Raw genomic sequence first — 23,292 nt, 5'->3', positions numbered from 1 at the left:
AGGATACAAAGCCTCACCTTACACAGATTTAGGTCAATGGTCTCTCTAGGCCAGAGGAATTTTCTGCCTATATTACATGAGAAGGTTCAATTGGAGATGCCATAAATTAAGGGGGTGGGATTCAACCAATGAGTCCTGTCAGCAGAAGCTCTGTGCAACAACTTCTGCTTGGGCAGCTGAGCTTCACCCCCACCTGTGTGCCCTCCTTGCACCTCTGAAATTGACCTGGGGGGTAGGGAAACCCCTCGAACAGCACTTAGGGTGAAGAAGAGTTTGAACTGTTCCATCCGGTAAGCCAGAATGCTTGGCCAGAACAATCACCTTAGTACAATGCTGAATTCATTTCAACACGAATGGCAAATGCAAATCACATCTTTCACCACACAGGTATGTCCCCAGTTAAGTACATGTTGCACTGGGATACAATATCTTGCCTAAGTGCTTCTGCTGTAAAATAGATAAAGCAGTACTATATCTACTAATATTGTGTGTGTGTGTGTGTGTGTGTGTGTGTGTGCTGTAGATGTGGTCATGGTGTGTGGGATGAAAGGGGCATGGAATACAGGGAATTCTATTTCGCGAGCAGAATTAAATATACAGTCACACCTTGGTTCTCAAATGCCTTGTGACTCAAACATTTTGGCTCCTGAACACCTCAAACTTGGAAGTGGGTATTCTGGTTTGCGAACATTTTTTTGAAGCCGAGGGTCCAATGTCCTGAAGCCAATTGGAAGCCACGCCTTGTTTATCAAATGGTTTCGTAAGTCGAACGGACTTCCAGAACGGATTCTGTTCGAGAACCAAGGTACGACTGTATTGCAGCAAAAGCAGCTGGGAAGGTACTAGGGATTGTATCCAATGCTGTCCCCCCCCCACTTGTGGAGCAGACTTCTGCTTGCACAATGAAACTTGCTCCTCCGCTCCCCTGTAGACCCCTGTGCACCCTCAAAATCTTCTCCAGAGGATTGGGGAACCTGCAGTAGCAGAATTTGGGGGTGCACAGGGGGCTACAGGGAAGGAGAAGGATAATTCCCTACTGTGTGAGTGGAACTTCACTTGCACAGCATTAGACACAGCCCCTAATCAGGAATTTTAGTAACAATTGGTCAAATTGGTAAAGAGGACTTGGAATAAAATATGATTTGGGGTGTGGCTTTGACCCATTGATTATCTAAAGCAGCTGCGTGATCTGTGAATGAAGGTAGGGCTAGGGTTGAGAGACCGAGACAATGAAGCGACTTGTTGAGAAATTTGTTCTACAGGAGGATAAGACACAAATTCAATGTGTCCACTTTTTGGAACATGTATCCATCTCTTTTAGTGTTACAAACTGTGTGAGTATAATGTTGATGTTTAGCATCTTGACATGACAAACTAATCTGGATTAAAATAACATAATGCCACTTTGGTTGTTAGCAGACAGGTAAAGCACACAGTTTTAAGAAGATAACATTGCACCTCTGCTTTTGGTTAATATTATTGAGATCAGTCTTGCAACCTAAGAATGAGGCTTGCATCTCGCAGCGGAGCTATAGATGGGGAGCTATAGAAATTGCATATTTGACCTAAAAGGCAAAGTCTTTTGAAAGTCATTGTCTTAGAGGATTATAAAGAAAGCTAAAATTATAAAAGCGAGAGGCCCTAAAATAGCTATTGTGTTCATAAATACTGGGTTTTAATATAGAACGCATGCACATTTCCCTAATGATCTGCTTGCATTTGATTCCGGTTTAACTCCTAGAGTTGTGACAGCCTTAGCAACTATGATGGCATTTGAATATTCCCTTGTTTACTCCTGGTCCATCCAAGGACTGCTCCCCAAATCAATATCACACGGTGCTTCTAAACTCTGAAATGGAACCCTCTGGTCATCTTGAAATATAAGTTGCTGCTGTCAAGATTCTAAGTTACTGTCAGCTAAAGCCATTCAGTATGATAGCTATGCTGAAGAGAATGTGAATGGAAGGGAGATATGCCATGCGGATGGTAGCATTAAGCTCTCTTCACTCAGTCTGCTGGGGAAATGTTGCTGGCTGCTGGCTGCTGGCCTCTGCCTCTGCACAAATGTGAATATTTGAAAGTTTTTCTGTGGTTGCTCACCAATCGCCTCTTCTTTCCAGAGGTCAAAGAACATTCACTTCCATGCTTAAGCTCATGCCAGTCTCTTTATCTCACATTCTGTTGAAACGAAACACCTTCATCATGTGCAAAAGGAGCAGCACACGATTTCTGGGGAGTGGGATTGTGATCCTGGTCCCAGAGTCAGGTGGCCCGCCTGGCATAGCATCCCAATAGTGTGCTTGACTGGAAGCAAGGTCAGTCTAGGACCAGAGTCCCATTTTCCAGTAATTGCATGATGCCCTGTTTGAAATGTGAATGCGACTATATATGATCAAGCAGAAGGAGTTGCTAAGCATGGATTTCTGTGCTGCTGTTTTTGAGGCTGAAGAGTCCTTTGTTGTTGTTGTTGTTGTTGTTGTTGTTGTTGTTGTTGTTTAGTCATTTAGTCATGTCCGACGCTTTGTGACCCCCATGGATCAGAGCACGCCAGGCACTTCTGTCTTCCACTGCCTCCCGCAGTTTGGTCAAACTCATGCTGGTAGCTTCGATAACACTGTCCAACCATCTCGTCCTCTGCCACCCCCTTCTCCTTTTGCCCTCCATCTTTCCCAACAGCAGGGTCTTTTCCAGAGAGTCTTCTCTTGTCATGAGGTGGCCAAAGTATTGGAGCCTCAGCTTCAGGATCTGTCCTTCCAGTGAGCACTCAGGGCTGATTTCCTTAAGAGTGGAGAGGTTTGATCCATGGGACTCTCAGGGGTCTCCTCCAGCACCATAATTCAAAGTCTTCAATTCTTTGGAGATCAGCCTTCTTTATGGTCCAGCTCTCACTTCCATACACCACTACTGGGAAAACCATAGCTTTAACTATATGGACCTTTGTTGGCAAGGTGATGTCTCTGCTTTTTAAGATGCTGTCTAGGTTTGTCATTGCTTTTTCCCCAAGAAGCAGGCATCTTTTAATTTCATGGCTGCTTGAAGAGTCCTTACTCCTCCATATTAATGTGATTAAAGCCTCTTTCTCTCCACCCCAGCTGATTTTCATGCTATGGCATACTGAAGTCTTGTATTCTTGGGCACTTTTACCATGTGAAAATTTCAGCTGAAAAGATGGTCTTGATTTGCACTTAGCCTGTACCTGCATGACAGGCCACAAGGATGCTTCAAATATATAAGCTCATTGGAGGATAAACAAGCTATAAGTAATTTTGCTTTCTAATATATCTAAAAAGAAAGTCACTTTTAGAGAGGGTTAGAGAGCACTGTCACATGCTGTTCTCCTGGCTGCATTTTTTTTTTTTACGTTTTAAAGGAACTTCACCTGAGTGCTGTTATCTCAGGGGAGTTACAGCGAAGTATCTTCCATTTCCCAGTCAGTATTTCAGTTCTTTGTGGATGAAAGTGAAGCTTGGTGGAGAAGTAGCTGCTGATCTTCCAAGTGAGATAGAAATCTTCTATGCCCGACCTTCTTCCTGCCTGGCACCTTGCGGTTCAACCCCACTCTGTCATCCGCATTATAGATCTCTTTACATAAGTGGCAAAGGATCAAGCTTATCCTGTTAATTCAGAATGGTCCTTCTAAACTGCTCAGTTTAATCCCCCCCCCCCCGATCATAAGGTGGATCATGAATAGGTGGCGGCAAAACTACTCCTAAATTTGAAAATGAAGGGCGCTGGTTGCGTGCGTGCGCAAATATGTCTTTAATGAAAATGTATGTGTGGAGGCCTGTGGGTTCATTAATAAGAGCAAATATTTTTGCCCTGCACTTCTGGAAAAATATATCTACAAATTCTGCTCTGACCAAATAAGCAGTGTCTCACTCAGCACTTAAGATAGCAAAGTTAGGGGTTGGATACATTTAAAATAAATTAAAATATATTGGTTAAATACTTTCCACTTGGCCCTTGTTGGCCATCTGAACTTGTGATACTGTGTAACCTGATTCCAGATCTTCTTGATTAACACTGTGTCAGATTAAAAACATCTCTATACCTGCTACAAATGCAAAATTTATTTTCCACACTGGCCATACCATATTTTTCTGGGTATAAGACGTCCCCATGTATAAGACAACCCCTTTTTTAAAAATCCCAAATTAAGAAATTAAGTTGTTTAGCTTTGTTGGGTGGGGGAAGTCACTCCCGCCAATTGCTCACCCACCTGCCTGCCACTGCCGATCACTTGCCACAGCCACTGCCAATCGCACACCTCATGGTAGCCACCAATTGCCTGCCTGCTCACCACCACCAACAGCCCACCTGCCCACTTGGTGCATCCGCCAATCGCCTGCCCAGTTGCCCCAGCTACCAATCACTTGCCCAATCGCCGCTGCCAATCTCCTGCTTCCTGCTGCCATTAATCGCATGTGTCCCCCCCCCCCCCCGGATTCACTATCCGTGTGTAAGACGACACCTAATTTTTGCCTATTTTTTATTTTAGCAAAAAGCAACGCCTTATACACGGAAAAATAAAGTATGTGCTAAACATTGTCAGGTAAACCACATAAGTCTCTTTGGCACAGAAAACGAATTGTCACGATGGTTGTAGCATTTGATTTTTGTGTGTGTACTATTAATAGGAGGGGTATGCAAACTTAGGGGCCGGGCTCTTTCACAAAATGATCGTTGGCTTAATGAAAACATGATTTCTTTTTCTGTTTTTAAAGCTTTACCCTGCAAGAAGCTTTTGTTATTAAGTCACTAGCTTCTGAACTAATGATAGTGTAGCTAGAGAGAACACTTTTGAGGCAGCATTCCTTTCTGTATCAAAAACAGAGAACCTTAAAATATAGTATCAGAGGAGGATGTTGAAATGACAGCTTATTTATTAACTGTAACTAAAATAGTGATGTGTCAAAACTGGAAATCCCCTACTCTGCCTTCTGGTGATTCCTGGCTAGTTAACTTTTGAGAATGACTTATACAGTTGAAATTGACTAATCTAATTAGTGTAAGTGACGGCAGATAGAAATATATTAAACTGATTGAAAAATTGATTTTGTTTATACTATACTGGAATGATAGAACTCCATACTTAGTAGACCCATATTCTTTATTATGGGGCATTTAATAATGCACATTTATGTGGTACCCTGATATTAATAAAGTAATGCTATGTATCCACACAATATATACCCATGTCATTTATATATATTTTTCTTTTTGATCACTTATTTAAATTTTTATATTCACTGTGTTTTGTATTCAACTTTTGATACTTCTGTTGAATGATTTTTTAAAAATGATGTCACTGTGGTCAGTTACACTGAGTGGGTCCTAAATTTCACCATCCACAAATGGAAGAACTCCCTTTTGTCCACAGGAAGCTTCTGGTCCGGTGGATAAATCCTTCTAGCAGAAGCAGGAGCCTATTTTTGCCAGTTTTTCTCTCCCCTTGCACAGACCACCCTCACCCCACCCTCTGGAGATGCCAGAGGGATCTCCAGTCCTTTGGAGCAGATTTTTGAAAGGCATCAGTGGCTTTGATGGGAGGGCAGGACCAAAGCAATGTCTTCCTCTTCAGCTGGTAGGAGCTTCCCTGAGCTGGAGCAAAGCCATTACCTAAACCTTCATTGTGAAGCTGTGCACACCTGCACTGGTGTGCTTTCAAACTGCTAGGTTGACAGGATCCGGGACAGAGCAACGGGAGCTCACTCCATTGCAGGGATTCGAACTGCCGACCTTCTGATCAACAAGCCCAAAAGGCTCAGTGGTTTAGACCACAGCGCCACCCCGCGTCCCACAGTTCAAAAGCACACCAGTGCAAGTAGATAAATAGGTGCCACTGCAGCGGGAAGGTAAACAGTGTTTCCGTGTGCTCTGGTTTCCGTCGTGGTGTTCTGTTACACCAGAAGGTTTAGTCATGCTGGCCACATGTTCCGGAAAGCTGTCTGTGGACAAACACCGACTCCCTCAGCCTGAAAGCGAGATGAGCTCTGCAACCCCATAGTCGCCTTTGACTGAACGTAACTGTCCAGGGGTCCTTTACCTTATCTTTTGCTAAACTATACATTTGACAGCGTACATGAATATATTTGCATTAAAGAGGCGAATCCAACGTAGCACTAAGTGGGGTATGTGCATAGGGAACAAGGTCTGCTTGTGCAATAGGACTTCCCCTCTTCCCTCCATACGCCCTCTAAACATGTTCTGGAGATCCCCCAAGCCTCCAGAACAGTTTTACAGTTGTCTGGATGCATGGGGTGGGGGGAGAAGGGGGGAGCCCTGTTGCGTGACCTGACCATGTTATTTGCAGGCAACAACTTAATTGAGTCCTGCCTGTTTCTTCCATTTATTCTTAGGCCTTCCTGGTTAATCCCTGTGAAAGGTGCACATGTTGTAGTGTGACATTAGCATAACATAAGCAGAGTATTTTGGCAACTCTCTAAATTCAATGAGTCTTCAAAGTGGTGTTATGAGCAATGTCATTAACAGACTTGGCCTTATTCTCACAGAGAATATCTTTCCAATCTTGCAAGAAAATAATTTTCCTTTCATATTAAATTACTCCTTTCCCCATAAATTTTCCTTTATGCTATAATGTAATGTGAACAGTGAAAAACTCTACATTTCCTGGACACATATATACAGTTAAGAACTGAGCTTTAAAAAAAAAAAGACTGTATGAGAATCTGAAACTTATCCAAGCTAACCGTTCTTCATTCTTTATTGAGAAAGTTAATCAGCATTTAGAATAAAGCCTCTTCAAATGAAAACTGCAAGCCAACTGTAATTCTTCTGAAAAAGGGACCTCCTTTTTCCTTGGCAAAACTGAAGCCACCAACTGAGAAATTCTATTTTGCTAATTTTTATCTATTATGATGCAAATCCTGATTTTAATCCCCCTAACTCATCCATCATGCATGACAGATGAGCCAACCCATTGTCTACATATCTGAAGGATTTCTGTCCAAGTTGGACTTTTCACTGTGAATTCTTGGCAGAAGAGTACTTGTTTTAATTTGTTTGGTGCACTGTACAAATCAGCACTTTCTAAAAGTCAAATACAACCTCAACATATAAAGTTCATATTTGATTAGTTTGTTGGCCTGTTACCGCAGCAAGAAAAATAGTGGTAATGATCTTTCTACAAACTGTTGTTCTGTTTCATCTTCCTTGGTCAGAACTGCAGATTGTGGTTTCTTAAGGTTGTGTGATGTTTTGAGAAATCACTAAGTAGACATTAATTTTGGACAAATTTCTCAGTGAAACATGATGCACTTACTATTGCATAGCAAAGTATATAAATGCAAATTCATCCGATGTAAATCTTAAGTATTCTGTTGCTGAGGCTCACAGCACTGTGGGGGCAGGGATCTGAATCATTAATTGTATAAACTGAGGTGCCTAAGATCATTAAACATTGTATGCTTACTCCTAGGAGTAGCTGTGTTTTAACGGCAAGATGGGTTTTCAAAAGCCAAAATCCAAGACAGAACAAGAAGTGCTTTGCACTGTTCCAACCAATGGGCTTAATCACATCTAATGTTGGGCTGGGTTGTAGTCTCTGAGAACAGAATTTCCAAAACTATAGATTTGTCATGAATGGCTAGGATACTTCAGGACAAATATATTAAAGGCAATGGAATGGGATAAGAAGGAGGTTACAGCCAGGTCGTTGGAAGGTTCCTTTTGTAAAGAAGATGACGAAAAAGGAAAAAATGCAAGGGAGAGAGAAGCCATTCTGCTTTGGGGAGTTCGTGGCAAAGGATTTGAAAGTAGTGGGCATGAAATGAATTATTTTAGTGTCCTTATTCGGCACCCTAGTTCTTATTTCATGCAGGAACGAATGAATTGGCTATATGGTCAGAGCACAATGTCTAGAGGAATTGACATGAATTTTCTCATGGGCACATGGCAAATGATATTTTGAAGAAGATATTAAGGAATGACACACACACACACACACACACACACACACATATATATATATATATATACATATGGTGTGTGTTTTGTGTTTGTCATAATTACACTAACCTACAGTTTATTTACATTTGTAACATTTAGCTTATGAAAGCATCCTAATATTATTGTAATATATACCGGTACTTACTATTGTATATAAGCATAATAGATACATAAATATACACACACCAATAAAATCGCTGTCAGCACAATGCTTCCAAAAGTAAACCTGTACTATTTCATCTCAACTGGGGAAATCCAACAGAGAAAGCAAAACAATATGGCAGAAGAATATTGCTGGCTTAACCATGAAGGATCAACACCCAATTTTTTTTTCCAGGGATGCTAAACCTCTTGTAGCTGCTAAATTGGATTTGCAGCTGAATGAAGTATCAGCTGCTGTTGGACAAGCCCATAAAAGCATGATGGCTGGCCTTTTGTAGGCAGGGCTTAGAGGACGATTGATATGTTTTAGCACTTTTAGGATTATTGTGATTAAGGGGAAACCACTCTGAATGATAGGGAAAAGGGTGTAAAAATGCAGAGCCCACAGCTGGTAAGCAGCATGTGTTTGCTATGAGGGGAGGTCATGACTAGTTGATCCTGCTGGTTGTAGTGTTGATTGGCAGATAAGAAAACTTGATATTATGAAGCCTGGGATTTCCTTAAAAGAATGTGGCTTTGGAGGGCCAGCAAAACAGATTTATCAGAATATAATATAAATACATTTAGAACTGTCTTGCAGTTAAAATTCTAGCTGCATGGTGTTTAAAATGAAGCAAGGCAATAATAATAATAATAATAATAATAATAATAATAATAATGCAGCATTCTAATTATAATTTCCCCATCCTTTAGGCAAGTATGGTCTTTATAGAGAGCAAAGTTTTTTAGGCAGTGTACAGTTGGGAGGGAATCTAGATATGTTGAAATTAAATTTTCTGCAATTGTAAAACTGTTAAGCATCTGGCAGGGCAGAAATACTTTTGTCTATCTGCTTATTGGAAGAGAGAACCCTTCGAAAGCTGCTCCTCCCCACCCCCACATGAAACACCTGCCTCCAAAAGCACGAGAGCGTTTTGTGCGTCTGCCTTCACTCTCTAGCCTTCTTTCTTTCCCTCATTTGGAACCGAAGCTCATTTAGCTGACTGCTTTTTAATTTTCATTTTTTTAAAAACAACACAAAAAACACACACGCACCATTTGAATCCTTGCAAATGTGCATTTAAATGGTTGAATCTCTAGCTCCCTTCTTATTCTCTCCCCCCCCCTTTTCCCCTTTTTTAAGTGGGGCTGTGCCTCTTTCAAAATTTGAGTTTAGCATACCACACAGGAAAGAACACAAGCTTGCCAAGTCCTGCTGAGCGTTTTTTCAAGCCTGTGAAAAGAATGAATTATTCAGCAGTAAGCATGCTTACAGCTGGCCATTTGGGAGCTTTGATGTGCGAATCAGGCGGTTGCATGAATGCCCTTATTGTCATGTTATGTGTACACAGTGTGTGAATTATTGAAAATAGTGAGGCCTGAGCCTCATCTGGTAGAGATTACAGTGCAGGCATGCTGGGTGAAGGTCTGTAATTGAAAATCCCCAGATGCTGTTTATTTGGCCTATGTCACATGACCTTCTGCAGTAAGCTTGTCTGAACAAAACGCTGCCTGCATAGGAAAGCGTTGCCCAATCTCCCACCCCACCCCTTTCCTGTAAGCCTTCTCAAAACTGACTAAGAGGAACACTCTAAACACTCGCTATGGGGATGACTTAACACCTGCCTATAATATTTTTTAAAGGCTTAAGAAAGATTTTGCTCATGGCTTTAAAATAGCGGGTGTCTTAAAATCTGTTTAATCAGTTGTTGACTTTTATCTACAAGAGAGGTTTCTTGTTAACTAATTTGGATTTAAAATTTCTCTCCCCTGGCCGCAAATGCTACACAAGGTGGATTTTTCTTTCTTTTTTCTTTTTTGCTCGCATGCACACACACATGCGCACACGCCTTTAACACAGGCGCTTTCATGGGTAGGCACGCAGAATTTTATTGTGGTGTAAGATGCTAAAATCCTGGAAGGCCTGAGAGCATTCAGACATTCCTCATGCTGGCTTAAAGTTTCTTTAGGAATGCTGCTAATGAAGAATAATTCTCAGACGTCACCGATCCAAATGGCACAAAAATCTCTATTAAAAGTTAGTGAGACAAAAATTGGTTGGATCTAGGATTTCAAACAAAAACTTGCATGTTCTATTCACCTGAGTAAATTTGGTGTTAGAATTTGTGCCGAGTACCTTAAGGTTACCATATTTTTTTTCAATGAACCCGGGGACCTTTTCAGCTTCAATGGATTTTGTATGGCGACTGATTTGTAAATCCGGGGACTGTCCCCGGGAAATGGGGACGTCTGGTAACCTTAGAGTACCTTCCATAGGAAATCTAAGTCTTCCCTCTTTGCTCAAGCATCTATGAACAGAGATAAGTATTTTATTTGAAATTTTTTAATCAGGTCTCTACTTGGGAGGGGAGGAAGAGTGCCTAAGACTGCAATCCAATACCCCTTTACCCGGGAATAAGAACCGTGGAATTTAATAGGAGCTATTTCTGTATAGGATTGTTCTGCTTAACGTCTTAGGAATTTTCCCATTTTCCCAGCAAGGGCTTGTCATTATTTTCCCAACCCTGATTTAAATAATGTGGGGGTTTAAAAAAAGTTTTGTTTTTTAACAAAGAGATTTTTGACAGGGTTGTATATTATTCACCAAGCAAAGTAAGGTTTTGGTTTAACTGCCCCATATGGCCTTCTGTTTGTGTGTCTGTTTCTTTGCAATGTGATAATGCAGTTGGAGATTAAGATAGAAGAATGAAAATTTGTACACATATCCAAGGCACAATTCAACATTTCTGATTTTCAAAGTTCACACCTGAGTTTGATTCCCTCATGTGCCTTGAAGAATTCCTGGAGGCTTCTCCAAACACTGTATTTCACAACTATTTTTATATTGTAATATCCCTTTGGCTTTGCTTACTTTTCTTATTATATTACTTTTCATTTTTATTATTTGTATCTTCCCTCTTAGACAGAGTTATCAAAATTTCCATTGACAACCCTAATTCTTTTAAAAAATAAAACTATGGAAGGAATGGATCCATGAGGAGATGTATTGGTGAGGTAGGGGGAGAGAAAGACGAGAACAGATTGAAGAACAGATTTTCAAAACATCGAAATTAGATAATTAGGCGAAAACAAACAAAAACAAAAGCATAACCTCTTACACCAAGAGAATATTTTGTTCCTCTGGATGTGAAGCAGAGGAGCAGCAGAAGGATCTCATGAAGACTCAGGTGTGTGGTACAGTGGTACCTCCGGTTACGAATGGGATCTGTTCCGGAAGCCCGGACTACACTTCCCATCATCCCTGACCATTGGTCCTGTTAGCTAGGGATGATGGGAGTTGTAGTCCCAAAACAGCTGGAGGGCCAAGTTTGGCCATGCCTGATCTAGTTATAGACTTCTAGATAGAATCATAGAATTGGAAGGGACCACAAGGTTTTGAAGTGGATCAGCAAGGTTCTCTGACTCCCAGCAACAAAAAGACTACCCAACCCACCAAAAAAGTTACTGTTGAAATCAAGATGGGGAGGGTAACCTAAAGTGGACTTTATGTGGAAAGACTTCAGTTTAACTCTGGGACTCTAATCAAACCCCCAGGTGATTTTTTTTTAAAAATTCTGCATACACATCTTTTGCACTTGGCTCCAGTTGCTATATCTTCAGGTTCTCAGAGATCCTGAAAACCAGATGTCTGCTGCCGTTTCATAACATGACCACTGTGCTGAGAAAGAATGGGATAGTCCTGCTTACCCAAGAACAGGCATGTGATGGTGATAAAGAATGTGGAACATATAATGAATTTTACTCAGCTGAGCATTTAAATAAAACCAGCATATAGTCTGATGATCTGCAGCACCTGACACAACTAGGTCTGTTGAGTTTTTAAAGAAAATGTCTTAAAATCAAGAGGCTGAAATAATAACGGGATATACTTTAGGAGTCTTGGACAGGATGGATTTCTGTAACAGAATAGTCACAAACAAGCATACCTTCATAATCTCCGGCTGTACCACAGAGCTAGATCATATTGAGGATCCAAACTGATTGAAGGCAGTACTGGGGTTGTTTAAATCTTAAATCACCTCTATGGACTAATAATATCACCCTGTTCGGAAGGAGAAAATGGAGAGGTGGAGGCAAAAGCACACAGAAACGTATGGTGTTATATTTTGAAACAGCACAGTTGTCACCGGTGTTTCCAACAAGTTCACACAAGTTATTTGCTCAGCCAGTAGCCTGTCCGCCCACACAAAGTCATTTGAAGCCAACTGATGGACTAAGAGACTCTCTTCCAGTTCACAAAAGATTTCTTGTTTGCTGTGGACGATCCAGCGAGCAGTTTATAAGTCCTGTAGTCACTCTTCCAACACTTGATTACAAGAATTCTGACTCTGGTATTTTGCAAAGATCCAAACACAGAATACATTGGTGGTTTTCAAATAGAAACATTTTGGGCAAATAGTAGCCAGGCTTTGGCTACTGAAAAACGCATTGTGCCATAAATTTGCCAAGGAGAAAAGTAAATTGATTGAATGAACTGGGGAGATTCCATATTTATTTGAATGTCCTCATGTCATTTACCGGTAACTCTTCTGTTGTGGAGAGGAGGGGCTTGAGATGACCTCTGTGGTCCTCTGCCAGTCTCCTGGGTACAACCCCACACGTGTGATGCTTGCTTTACTTTTCTCAAGACATATCTAGTATTATATGATGTTTTTGACTTCGGGGAGGGATGGAAGAAGAAAGCACAGGTTGTTTCCCCCTACTTATTTTGACTTAGCTCATGTTAGCCATTAAAAGAATTGTAGTTTAAAATTCTAAAAGTATTGCAGTTTTTATAATCATATTGTCATGGCCTCCCAGAATGTTGCTGAATTTTGCAACTGCTTTTGCAGGAGAATTCTCTTGTGGCTCAGTCGCTAAGCTACTGTTTAAAATATATTTTTATCAGTCTCTTCATTCCACATGCCAGCTTGCTTGTGCTATTTCATTTGAAAATACAATTTTTGGGCACAGGACCTGATCCATTTGTAAAATGCACATAATACTTGTTGCTGATCTGTATTTTTAAATTGTGCAGCTCTTCGCATTTATACCTTCATGCTGAATTTCTGTTTTTGTTCTTCATTGTAAATCTGTATTTGTTTCAGGTAGGAATGAACTGATAGCCAGATACATCAAACTTAGAACGGGAAAGACACGGACCAGGAAACAGGTAAGGAAATCCTGCAGGATAAAAACTGTGCATGTCAATGAATGACAGAATGTAGCGGTCTTGGCTGCAGTGGCTGGCTTTGCTTCAGCTCTGGTTAGTTCCTGCCTTGCTTTTTCAGTGTATTGAGTTTGTGTTCAGAAATAAAAGACTGCTGTTTATGCCATTCATCACTTCAGTGACAACTTCCTTAAGCACACTGTATGCTTGCAGTCATAAGCACCTATCTTAAAAAACAACAACTATTGGATGCATTAATCAATTAATTTCAGAATTACTGAGTTGCTATGATGGGACATAGTTGTGTTTTCTTCAGCTACTCCTGTCCTCCCAGCCCATTCATTTGGCTTTCAAAGGGCAAGAACCTCATCTGGACGGCCAAAATCAAATCCTTCCTTTTGACGCAAAGACGTTATTAAATTGCTCTTATGAGAAGAATCCTAATAATATTTGGGGAGCAAAAGTGGTAACAGGGATCTTGTGGTGACTTCGGGAGGCAATGGCTGACAAATTTCAAGGTGCATTATTATCTTTATTTTTATTTATGTTCTTTATTAAATCTGTATACTGCCCTTCATCCATAGCTCTCCGGGCAGTTCACAACATAAAAATCCAATATAAAAACACGTCGTTTTAAAGTCATCCAAATATATTTAAGGAAATCCTTTAGTAAAAGGAACTGAATGCTTTATAGCAAAGAGCAGAGAAAGGGTAGCAAATTGCACGTTTTCTTAAGTAAAGCCATCCACACAGTTTGTAGGCCCTGCAAGATCCAAACTTAAGACGGTTCCCCAAAGTCCTTTGTTCAAGCCATTTCAAACAGGGACAGCCTCATGTTGTCTCAGGACAAAGGAGCAAGAAAAAGCAGGAAGTTTACACCATGATTAGCAAGTTACAACTGGAATTTCTCCAGACAAAGAAGAATGTCCCCAGAACCTGCAAAGAGACGCTTAATTGTATCTCATATGTCTCTTCCTTGGTATTGAAAGTGTATCCAAGCAGGATTGGCAGAAAGGGCTTTTTTTTTTTTTTAACCAATGGGACAGAGAATTGAAAACTAGCTAATAATGAAAGAATAGGCAAATAGAGGTTTTAGATTTCATGGAAGATCTAGAGGAGGATATGTCCTTCTGTCAATGTGACAGAGAATCCACATCTGTCTATTTGCATGAAATGGGATTTGGGATTCTTTTTATTTATTTTAATTTTTTAAGCTGATCTACCTCCTTCAGCTACTTACCGTATTTTTTGCTCTATAAGACTCACTTTTTCCCTCCTAAACAGTAAGGGGAAATGTGTGTGCGTCTTATGGAGCGAATGCAGGCTGCGCAGCTATCCCAGAAACTAGAACAGCAAGAGGGATTGCTGCTTTCACTGCGCAGCGATCCCTCTTGCTGTTCTGGCTTCTGAGATTCAGAATATTTTTTTTCTTGTTTTCCTCCTACAAAAATTAGGTGCGTCTTGTGGTCTGGTGCGTCTTATAGAGCGAAAAATACGGTACATTGCTGTGCAAGCCATTCAAGCCTGTTGAATTATTAGAGTTGTAGCTGCTCTCTCACATTTTTATGACACAGGAAAGAAATACAAAGTATATTTATGTGCTGAGGTGACAAAGCTTGGTGTGCATTACAATTTCCGAGAGAGACACAGAAACTATGAAGGGTTGTCTGTGCTTCACCTGGAGCTAGTAACTTTGTATTCCCTTGTAATATTTTTCATCAGAGATTATGGAACATTCTTCATTTACATATGTAAATCAACATATGCCACTATGCATGTCCTTTGTGAGTTTTGCATCTATTTCATTTTCAAGTAGGGATCACCCTCGCCTTATGATGTTTATTATCTCACTTAGCCTTGTTTTTATCATAACCCCACCTGCAAGATTTCCTAAAACATTCTTAGAAATAAAAACATGGGGTTTGTAAAAGGATTTTGATCACCGAAGACACACAGACATTTCAAGCCTATTTGCGCAACTATGATTAGTTGACCCACTTTTTAAAATAGGAAATTTAATATTTTGCACTTATGGTTCCTGCAATTTGGAGCTGTTGAAAATTTCCTGTGCTCAGAATAATAATAATAATAATAAAGTTGGTACCTCTTAAGAAGAGGGCTGTGCAAATGTGTTCCCAGAGGTCATTTATTTGGACATTAGTAAGATTGCTACATAGGTCAGATATATCAGATTTTGGCGCTGCAGGACATACATTCTTGTTGGGACTGGTTGGTACAGGAATGTGAGCAAGAGATTTTGGTAGATTACTTCTCTGCAATGACTCTAATACAAATGAATACACACAAGGTCCTCTTCCAGGGGTTGCTATGTGATTCTGCTGATCCCCAGCTGTTGACCATTGGTCCTGCTAACTAGGGTTGATGGGAGTTGCAGTCCAACAAGAGTTGGGGACCCAAGTTTGAGAAACACTGCTTTAAGCCTTCCTCCAAAGTCAATGGAGGCCTTTGGTTCTAGGAGCTGGGTGGTGCATTTGCTCATGAACCCAGTGATTCTCCAAAACAATGAGGGAGTAGAGTTTTGATTCTTGCCTTGCTGCATTGCACACCTTCTGCCCTGGAATTCAGGGAGTGTAATTTCATCCCAGGACTGGCCTAGGATGCTCACAGCAGGTGCCAGGCCATCTCCTCCTCTCTGTATCAGAGGACTATTGACCTTGTGAAGAGAGGCCAATCTATCTAAAAAGAATCACAAACTTTTATGGAGGCCCAGAATGAGTTATGCAACCCCTTCCAGCTTCCACAATCTACTCCAGAATTGCAGCAGACTGGAATTTGATGTAGCTTCCCACCAATGCTTTTCTGCCATTTAGCTCTGCTCAACTCAACATTCTTGTTATTTTTTAAAAAAGACACCATCCTCCTTTTTCATTCTGAACTCCATCTTACTCATCTAGAATTCTCATGGGCTTAATATTGGTGTGTGCGAAGGGAAAGGTTGAAGTTCCTACATAGCCATGCTGTGCCTGTTTTGAGGCATGGTGAAAGGCAATGCCAATTGAGGGGAAAAGGGAAGGAAATGGCCAAATGCCAGTGGTATACGCAGCTACTTATTTATAGTGAAATAATTGTATTTTTGCTGGTGAAATCGTAAGTACAGTGAAGTTTAGGCAAGCAGCAACAAAAATGAGGGGCAAGCAACCATAAAAAATAGACTAGTAACCCAATCTACAATGTTATTTGTGTTTCTTGGATAAGCTGTTACCTGCAGGTAATTTGCAGGCTTAAAAAACCCCCACAACTATCTGCTTTCCTTACAGAACTGGATGTCGTATTTTGTGTATTATTATTTTTTAAAGCCTTAGGTAGTTTTCACAAGTAACATTTTAATTTCCTATCAGACATGACTTCTGAAATCAGGCAAGAGATGCACATGGCTTTGAAGAATTTGCATCAGAGTTCATAAGAGACTCAAAGGCAGCATTAGCATCACTCAGCCCTTAGTCTTTTCCCTGGATAAGTAACAGTTGTGTTCCATTTGTCTTATTTACGGTCAGTTCAGATACCGTGCCAACCATGGTTGAGAAAGTTTAACTATGGCTTAGTTAAATCAACGAGCCATCCACTGGCGGAGGAAAAGGAGTGCGGGGGGAGCACACCCTGGCAGCGCGATCCCGGTAGGGTGCCATCACAGCTGCCCCCCCGCCCGCGCTGGGCGCCCCACCCCTGCGGACGGCGCGTCCCGCCTGTCTGCCCCCCGGTGCCGGAGCATGAAGCTTCACCACTGAATCCATCATTTGTGAACCAGCGGGCCCAATGCAAATGTGGAAATCATGATTTTTGCTAACGATAGTTTGGAGTGGTATCTCCATTTATAAACCATCGTTGCTGCAACTAAAGACTGTGTAGAGTGGAAGGAAAATAAAATTACACAAATAGGTGTGAAATATAGTTTACCTATATATTTGGAAGCTCATTTCTGGTTTGTGTGTCTGAATGGAGCCAGTCTTTGCACCAGTCATATGTAAACTTAGGTTTTCCTGTTCAGAATACAAGAAGCTGCTTCACAGCAAGTCAGATCATTCATTAAACTAGTGCAGTATTCTCTACATTGACTGGTGGTGCCTTTTCCCAGTCCTATTTGGAGAGAAATTGACCCTGGAATCTTTTCCATGCAAAAAGTATATGCTCTGCCACTGAGCTGCCACCTATTCCCAAAGGTTACTAAACAGGGCTTTTAACTGAAGTGGAGAGAGAACAGAATTTAGGAATTATAATGGAGACATTTTACATATGAAGACTTCCTTTTTTTTAATTCTTTGATCTCCACCTTACCTGTTCGTATAGCTAGAAAAGTGCCAAGTCCCTGCATTTTCATTTAGAAAACACATTTAAGTCAAATTGGTGTGGTACAGAACTGAGGCAGATTCCACAAACTTCTCCAGTTTACAGGAATACACATTCTCTCTCTCCCTCTCCTTCTCTCCCCCCCCCCCTCTCTCTCACACACAGAGGATTTTCTCAGCTGATTTTGTCAGGTGCCACACATTCCTCCCATTGATTCTGTGTGTTAACCCCTCAAACTGAATTCAGCAGGAAAGCCTACTTGTGTGGAAATTCCGCAAGTGGACATTAAAGGGCTCCTGAAGTTTTAAAAGTAAAAATATATCAATAAATAATCCAATAATACAGATTGTCTATAAAGGGTAAGAATTGTGTCCTGGGACTAGATTGTGCTGTGACTGTGGGTCTGCCTGATGCAAACCTACAGCTATGAAATTATTCTGTATAATTGCACTGGTAATACAAAATATCCCTCTAATGAATAGATGTGGGATATAATAACTTCCATTAGTATCTTTTATGTGTGATTCTGAGGAAGTATTTATAAAGGTAGTGACTTTCATGTCATTCCAGCCAATTATCTGACTGCCTTTTGGGTGAAGGTTCTGAAAGTTTCCTTTGGTGATAGACAGTTTGTCCCCTGGGAAGATGTTTTATAGGAGCATTGAGGTGGGGAGAGGGGCAATTATTAGATTTTTAATGTTTCTTAGTTTTATTGCATTTGGAACCATGTGATACTTAATTGCTGAAGGATTCTTCTATCTACATAGAATATTCTGTTATGGAGATTGCCAGAGAGCTGTGTGGACATTGCTATTCCTACTGATTTGATATTTTAAGTGATATGTGCATTTGTGATTGATAAAATTCTCTGCATTATGGACGCTCATGATTAACAGAAAAAGTGATGGCTATTGAAACAGTTTATTAAACTTGTTATGTCAAGAGGAAGGATTTGTGATTGGACTTCACCAGAAAACACTGTGTGGATTTCTTATGCTGATGGTCATTTGTAATTTTCATCATACAGGACACAATACAGAAGTTTAATGCTTCCTGCACATTTTTGTTACACCAGTCTTTTGTATCCTCAGTATAATGATAGAGCTGTCTTACAGATGTGTAGCACGTAGTACCATTAGTGTGTAGGACATGGAGCGAGGAAGCCAGAGTTCAATCTGCACTCAACAACGAAGAACACAGGATGATCTTAACTTTTTGGTTCATTGCCTCAAAAGGTTGTAGTGATATTGAAATAGTACCTATGCTAACTTGAGCACCTTTGAAAGGGGATAGGATATGAATGTGATACACACAGCAGTCGGCAACATGATGGTTATACAGGGTGAGTCTTTTAAAAGAGGCCCCATGGAACATGTGTACTCGGTACACCCTGTATTTGGTTCATTCATTTAGTTTAAAGCGTTGTAAATTTAAACGGAAAACAGGTAGAGAAAAACGGGACTCCACCTCACCATCTGGTGGTGCAATGTTGTATTGCACATACAGCGCATATAAATTGCTTTTCCTTTACCAGTCTAGCTGAGTCCAGTGTTCTGTTTTTGACATAACATTTCCCTCCTCCTCCATTGGTTTAGTGCAAAATTATGACCTGAAACTGACCATGAGATAAATTGCTTACAAAGTTTGTCATGATTCTATTGCAGCCATAGTCTAGCAAAGATAGTTTTGCTCCACAATTATGACTGCAGTACTTGTATATGCAATATTCATTCATGTTCCATTTGAAACTGGGTGTTCCTTAATTAATTGCAACGAAACTTATCAGCTATTGAATACATCAAAATACAACTTTCTTGGCACTCTGCTTGCCCTTAAATTTTATATAGTCTTATCAGATATTAAGCAAACATTTGTTCTGAAAAAGATCTGCAAATATTTATCCATAAGGCATGCCTTTACAACAAAGACTGTAGCTGAAAAGGTTTTAAGAAAAGAGCATGCAGTCTTTAACGGTAGGCAACGTCCTAGTTTCTCTGTCAGAAAAATAAATTGAGTAGTCTAAAATGTTTTCTTCTTAATCATGTCACTGCAGTGATGATCAGTAAACTCTGCTAAAAGCGTGGTGTGTGGCTGGGAATGTCTTCTCTTAACAGCAAAGCTTACTGAAGATGCAAATAACTTCCCCAAATAAACTTTTATTTTTTTATTTTTTTAAAAAAGAAAAACATATGTTTGATTTTTTGTGTTTCTTTTGTGTTTTCTTTTTTATTCTTTTTCCCCCTTTTTTTATAACTCTGAACAATGTAGGTGTCTAGTCACATACAGGTCTTAGCAAGGAAGAAAGTTCGAGAAATTCAAGCCGCCATTAAGGTACGTTTGGCTTGCCCAGTTGTAGGGGGCTTTTCATCTCCATGGTTACAGGCTTTTCCTTTGTTTCCCTCCCTTCCCCTACCCTGCAGGTGTCTAGTCACATTCAGGTTCTTGCCAGAAGGAAATCTCGTGATTTTCATTCCAAGCTGAAGGTATGCGCTTTTCTGCTTTTGGGCTTGTGGTTGCTATGCCTTTCACTTCCTGTTTTCCCTGGTGATCAGTGAATGCCTGGTGCTGTGATTCTTGTAACCTAGTTTCCTTGCATGTGGTGGCTGTTTACATTTCTTTGTGTTTAATCTCTTCCCTTCGCTGATTTCTGCACTGGCCTCTCTCTCTCTCTATTTTTTTTTAACAACCTTCAAAAATGTTACTTGCTGTGTGCATGTGTACTCCTTTTTTAAAGGTTCTTTTTTTAAACAAACAAAAAAAAGCATTACCTTAGTGTTTGCACTAAAAGCATTGCAGTTAAATAGGAGTTTTGTATGTGCACACACATGCAGCTGCAGTTTGATAACTGAGATGGTACATTTCCCACTCCCACCCTCTTGTTATCGGGATTTTAAAAATACTTGCAGGGATTTTAATATAAATAAATAGATAGATAGATAAAAGAAAACACGTTTTCTGATCAGCATTAGATTCCTATCCTACCTCAGGCTATTTTACATTTGTCTGTGATTTCCGGAGAGTCTAATTTGCGACATCCACCTTTAAATCACTTGTTACCCAAAGTAAAATGTTGACTCCAGCTATGATCCCCTCAAAGTGAAGCACTTTCATTGGCTTCAGCGGGAGAGTTAGGCATCTGCTCTCGGCTTGAAATCAGTGTGACTTAGAAGTGATTAACTTTGAGTTACGCCCTTTGGGTGAGATCCAGTCTCAGGTCTCCCCATCTGTTTCAAAGAGGAGAGGAAAAGAAAGGGGAAGTCCCATTTGTGCAAATCTGACTGCGATCCTAAACTCACATATTGGAGAGTAAACTCCACTAAGCACAGTGGGACTTAATTTTGAGTAACCATCTGTAGGATTGGGCTTTTAGAATAGTTTTATCTTTGTAGTTTCCTAAATTGCATAACCTAGGGAAAGATATTAAATGCTTCCCTTAAACTTTAAGAGTGATGATCCCACCCCCCATTTTCTGATTTCTGAGAGGAATGACGAAGTGATAAAAAATGCTTCCGTTGCCAGATTTTTACATAAAAGAATCCCTGAATGTTCAGTTGTTAGGTTTGGGGTGATTTTTTTTTTGCTTTGTTTTAATTTTTCAGTAAACTATAGCATCTTCTTGACTATCACCTGAATCATACTAATGTTTGTCTGTCTTTTTGCTGAGCTTTTTTTTGTTTTTGTTTGTTTAAAGTCACTTGAAAGCAAAAAGCATTTCAGAAAGTGATTATGCTGCCCTAAGTGGTAAACACTGTGGATGTTGCTTGCCGCAATCCTGGAACTGCAATATGTAAATAACAGGCCTGGCTTTGTAACTGTCCTACTTGTCAGGAGCTTTGGGTTTTCAATATGCTGTGGGCAGCATGCTGGCAAGCTTGTATGGCTGTTGGTGGCTGGCTTGTGAGCTGGGCTGGCTGAGCAGTCGCGGTGGGTGAAGAACTAAGGGAACTCTGAAAGTACTGCTTCTTAACCCAAGGTGCAACGATACAGAAGGCTGTAGCATTTTCAGACTAAAACTGTCAAACTTAATGGCTAAAACTAGGCATCTGTTTAGAAAATTAAGCAGTGTACTGACACCACATACTAAATTAATAGTGGGCACCTGCAGATTCCTTTGTGGAACTGAAGTCAGACATTTGTTAGCATGGGCTACCTGCTTCAATTTCTACCAAAGAGCCTATTCTTAGGATTAAAAGGTTGCAATTCTGCCGTGCAGGAAAACCACCCAGGTGTGTTTCTTACCCACACCTAAAATATTTTAAAATGCACCGCTTTTAAATTTGAACTTATTTTTTATTGCTGCACCGCCTGTATGATGATGAAGCTTTCTGCAGAGCAAGGCAGCAAAGTAAACACCAATGATACCTGCAAGTCCTTTTTCCTGGTGGGCTCTCTCTCTCTCTCTCCACTGAATTTAGTTTAGTGATGTTTTCTGTTGAATGCACTGGTTCCATGGAATTTGCTGAAAGAATCTGCTGATACATCTGTCGAGTAATAATTTCTGCCACTCCCACAATGTCAGCATGTACTTCAGCGTAAAGAGACAAGTTGCGGCAGTAAAAAGTGCTTTGGGCGACCAGGCACTGATGGAAATTAACCACTGATTATCACAAGTCTTGCTCTCGAGTTTCCTTGTTGCTACAGTGAAAAAATAACTAGGAGATGTTTCTATAGAAAAGGATTGACGATGATGATGATGATAACAACAACAACAACAACCATCTATGAAGTGGCAGTGACTACACCCATGCAAAATATATTATTTTATGTGAAGTAGAAATTATGTATATGGTCCTTAAGGAAGAAATAGACAAGAGGGCAAAATCAGATGGTTCACCAGAACAGAATCCATGATGATTTTGGAAGTTGGTATGAGGTTTCTACTTTCTCTCCCTGTCATCCTCCTCAGTGCTATCATAATAATAACAATGGAACTGGGCTATCCTGCATTTCCTTGAATATAGGATGTCTTTGACTTTGTGGAGTACAGTGGTGCCTCGCAAGACGAAAAGAATCCGTTCCACGAGTCTCTTCGTCTTGCGGTTTTTTCGTCTTGCGAAGCAAGCCCATTAGCAGCTTAGCGGATTAGCGCTATTAGCGGCTTAGCAGGCTTAGCGGATCAGCTGATAAGCGGTTTAGCGGCTTAGCAGATCAGCTGATAAGCGGTTTAGCGGCTTAGCGGATCAGCTGATAAGCGGCTTAGCATCTTAGCGGATCAGCTGTTAAGCGGCTTAGCGGATCAGCTGATAAGTGGCTTAGCGGATCAGCTGTTTAGCGGCTTGGGAAAAAGGGGGGGTAGGGAAAAAAACCCGCAGGAACTCGCAAGACATTTTCGTCTTGCGAAGCAAGCCCATAGGAAATTTGTTTTGCGAAGCACCTCCAAAATGGAAAACCCTTTCGTCTAGCGGGTTTTCCGTCTTGCGAGGCATTCGTCTTGCGGGGCACCACTGTAGAACTTGCTTTATGAGATTCTATTGCAGGGGACCTGCAAGCATAGGCTCTCTTTTATATTATGCCAGCACAGTGTATGCAAAGACAGCAGAAGAATGTGGTAGGGGGAGGAGAGGGAAAGTGTGAGACCATCTCCCAAATTCACACAGTTCTGGTGACTGCGTATGTCTTACTCAGCCCAGGTTGTCATATGCCTGCTTATTTCTAGCTCCTGTGGGTTGAGTGGAAAGAAGTAGTGACTAATGATGCACCAAAAAATT

General features: G+C 40.6%; 1 protein-coding gene across 37 annotated transcripts in view; it reads left to right on the top strand.

Moving 5' to 3' along the window:
• The window catches only part of TEAD1 (TEA domain transcription factor 1), a 172,826-nt gene that overhangs the window by 106,347 nt on the left and 43,187 nt on the right, over positions 1 to 23,292 (top strand). For 9 of the 37 annotated variants that reach the window (XM_083478205.1, XM_083478213.1, XM_083478204.1 and 6 more), the window contains 3 exons: positions 13,218 to 13,282; positions 19,853 to 19,915; positions 20,005 to 20,067. In XM_083478205.1, coding sequence (XP_083334331.1) covers positions 13,218 to 13,282; positions 19,853 to 19,915; positions 20,005 to 20,067 — 191 coding nt within the window. Of the gene's footprint in view, positions 1 to 13,217; positions 13,283 to 19,852; positions 19,925 to 20,004; positions 20,074 to 23,292 lie in introns of all 37 variants that reach the window. The other 28 variants (XM_083478209.1, XM_083478223.1, XM_083478221.1 and 25 more) reach the window with 6 other exon arrangements.

The sequence above is a fragment of the Podarcis liolepis genome (assembly GCF_965112155.1).
Source record: "Podarcis liolepis genome assembly, chromosome: 1".
NCBI lineage: Eukaryota > Metazoa > Chordata > Lepidosauria > Squamata > Lacertidae > Podarcis > Podarcis liolepis.
This window is presented reverse-complemented; position numbering and strand designations above follow the sequence as displayed.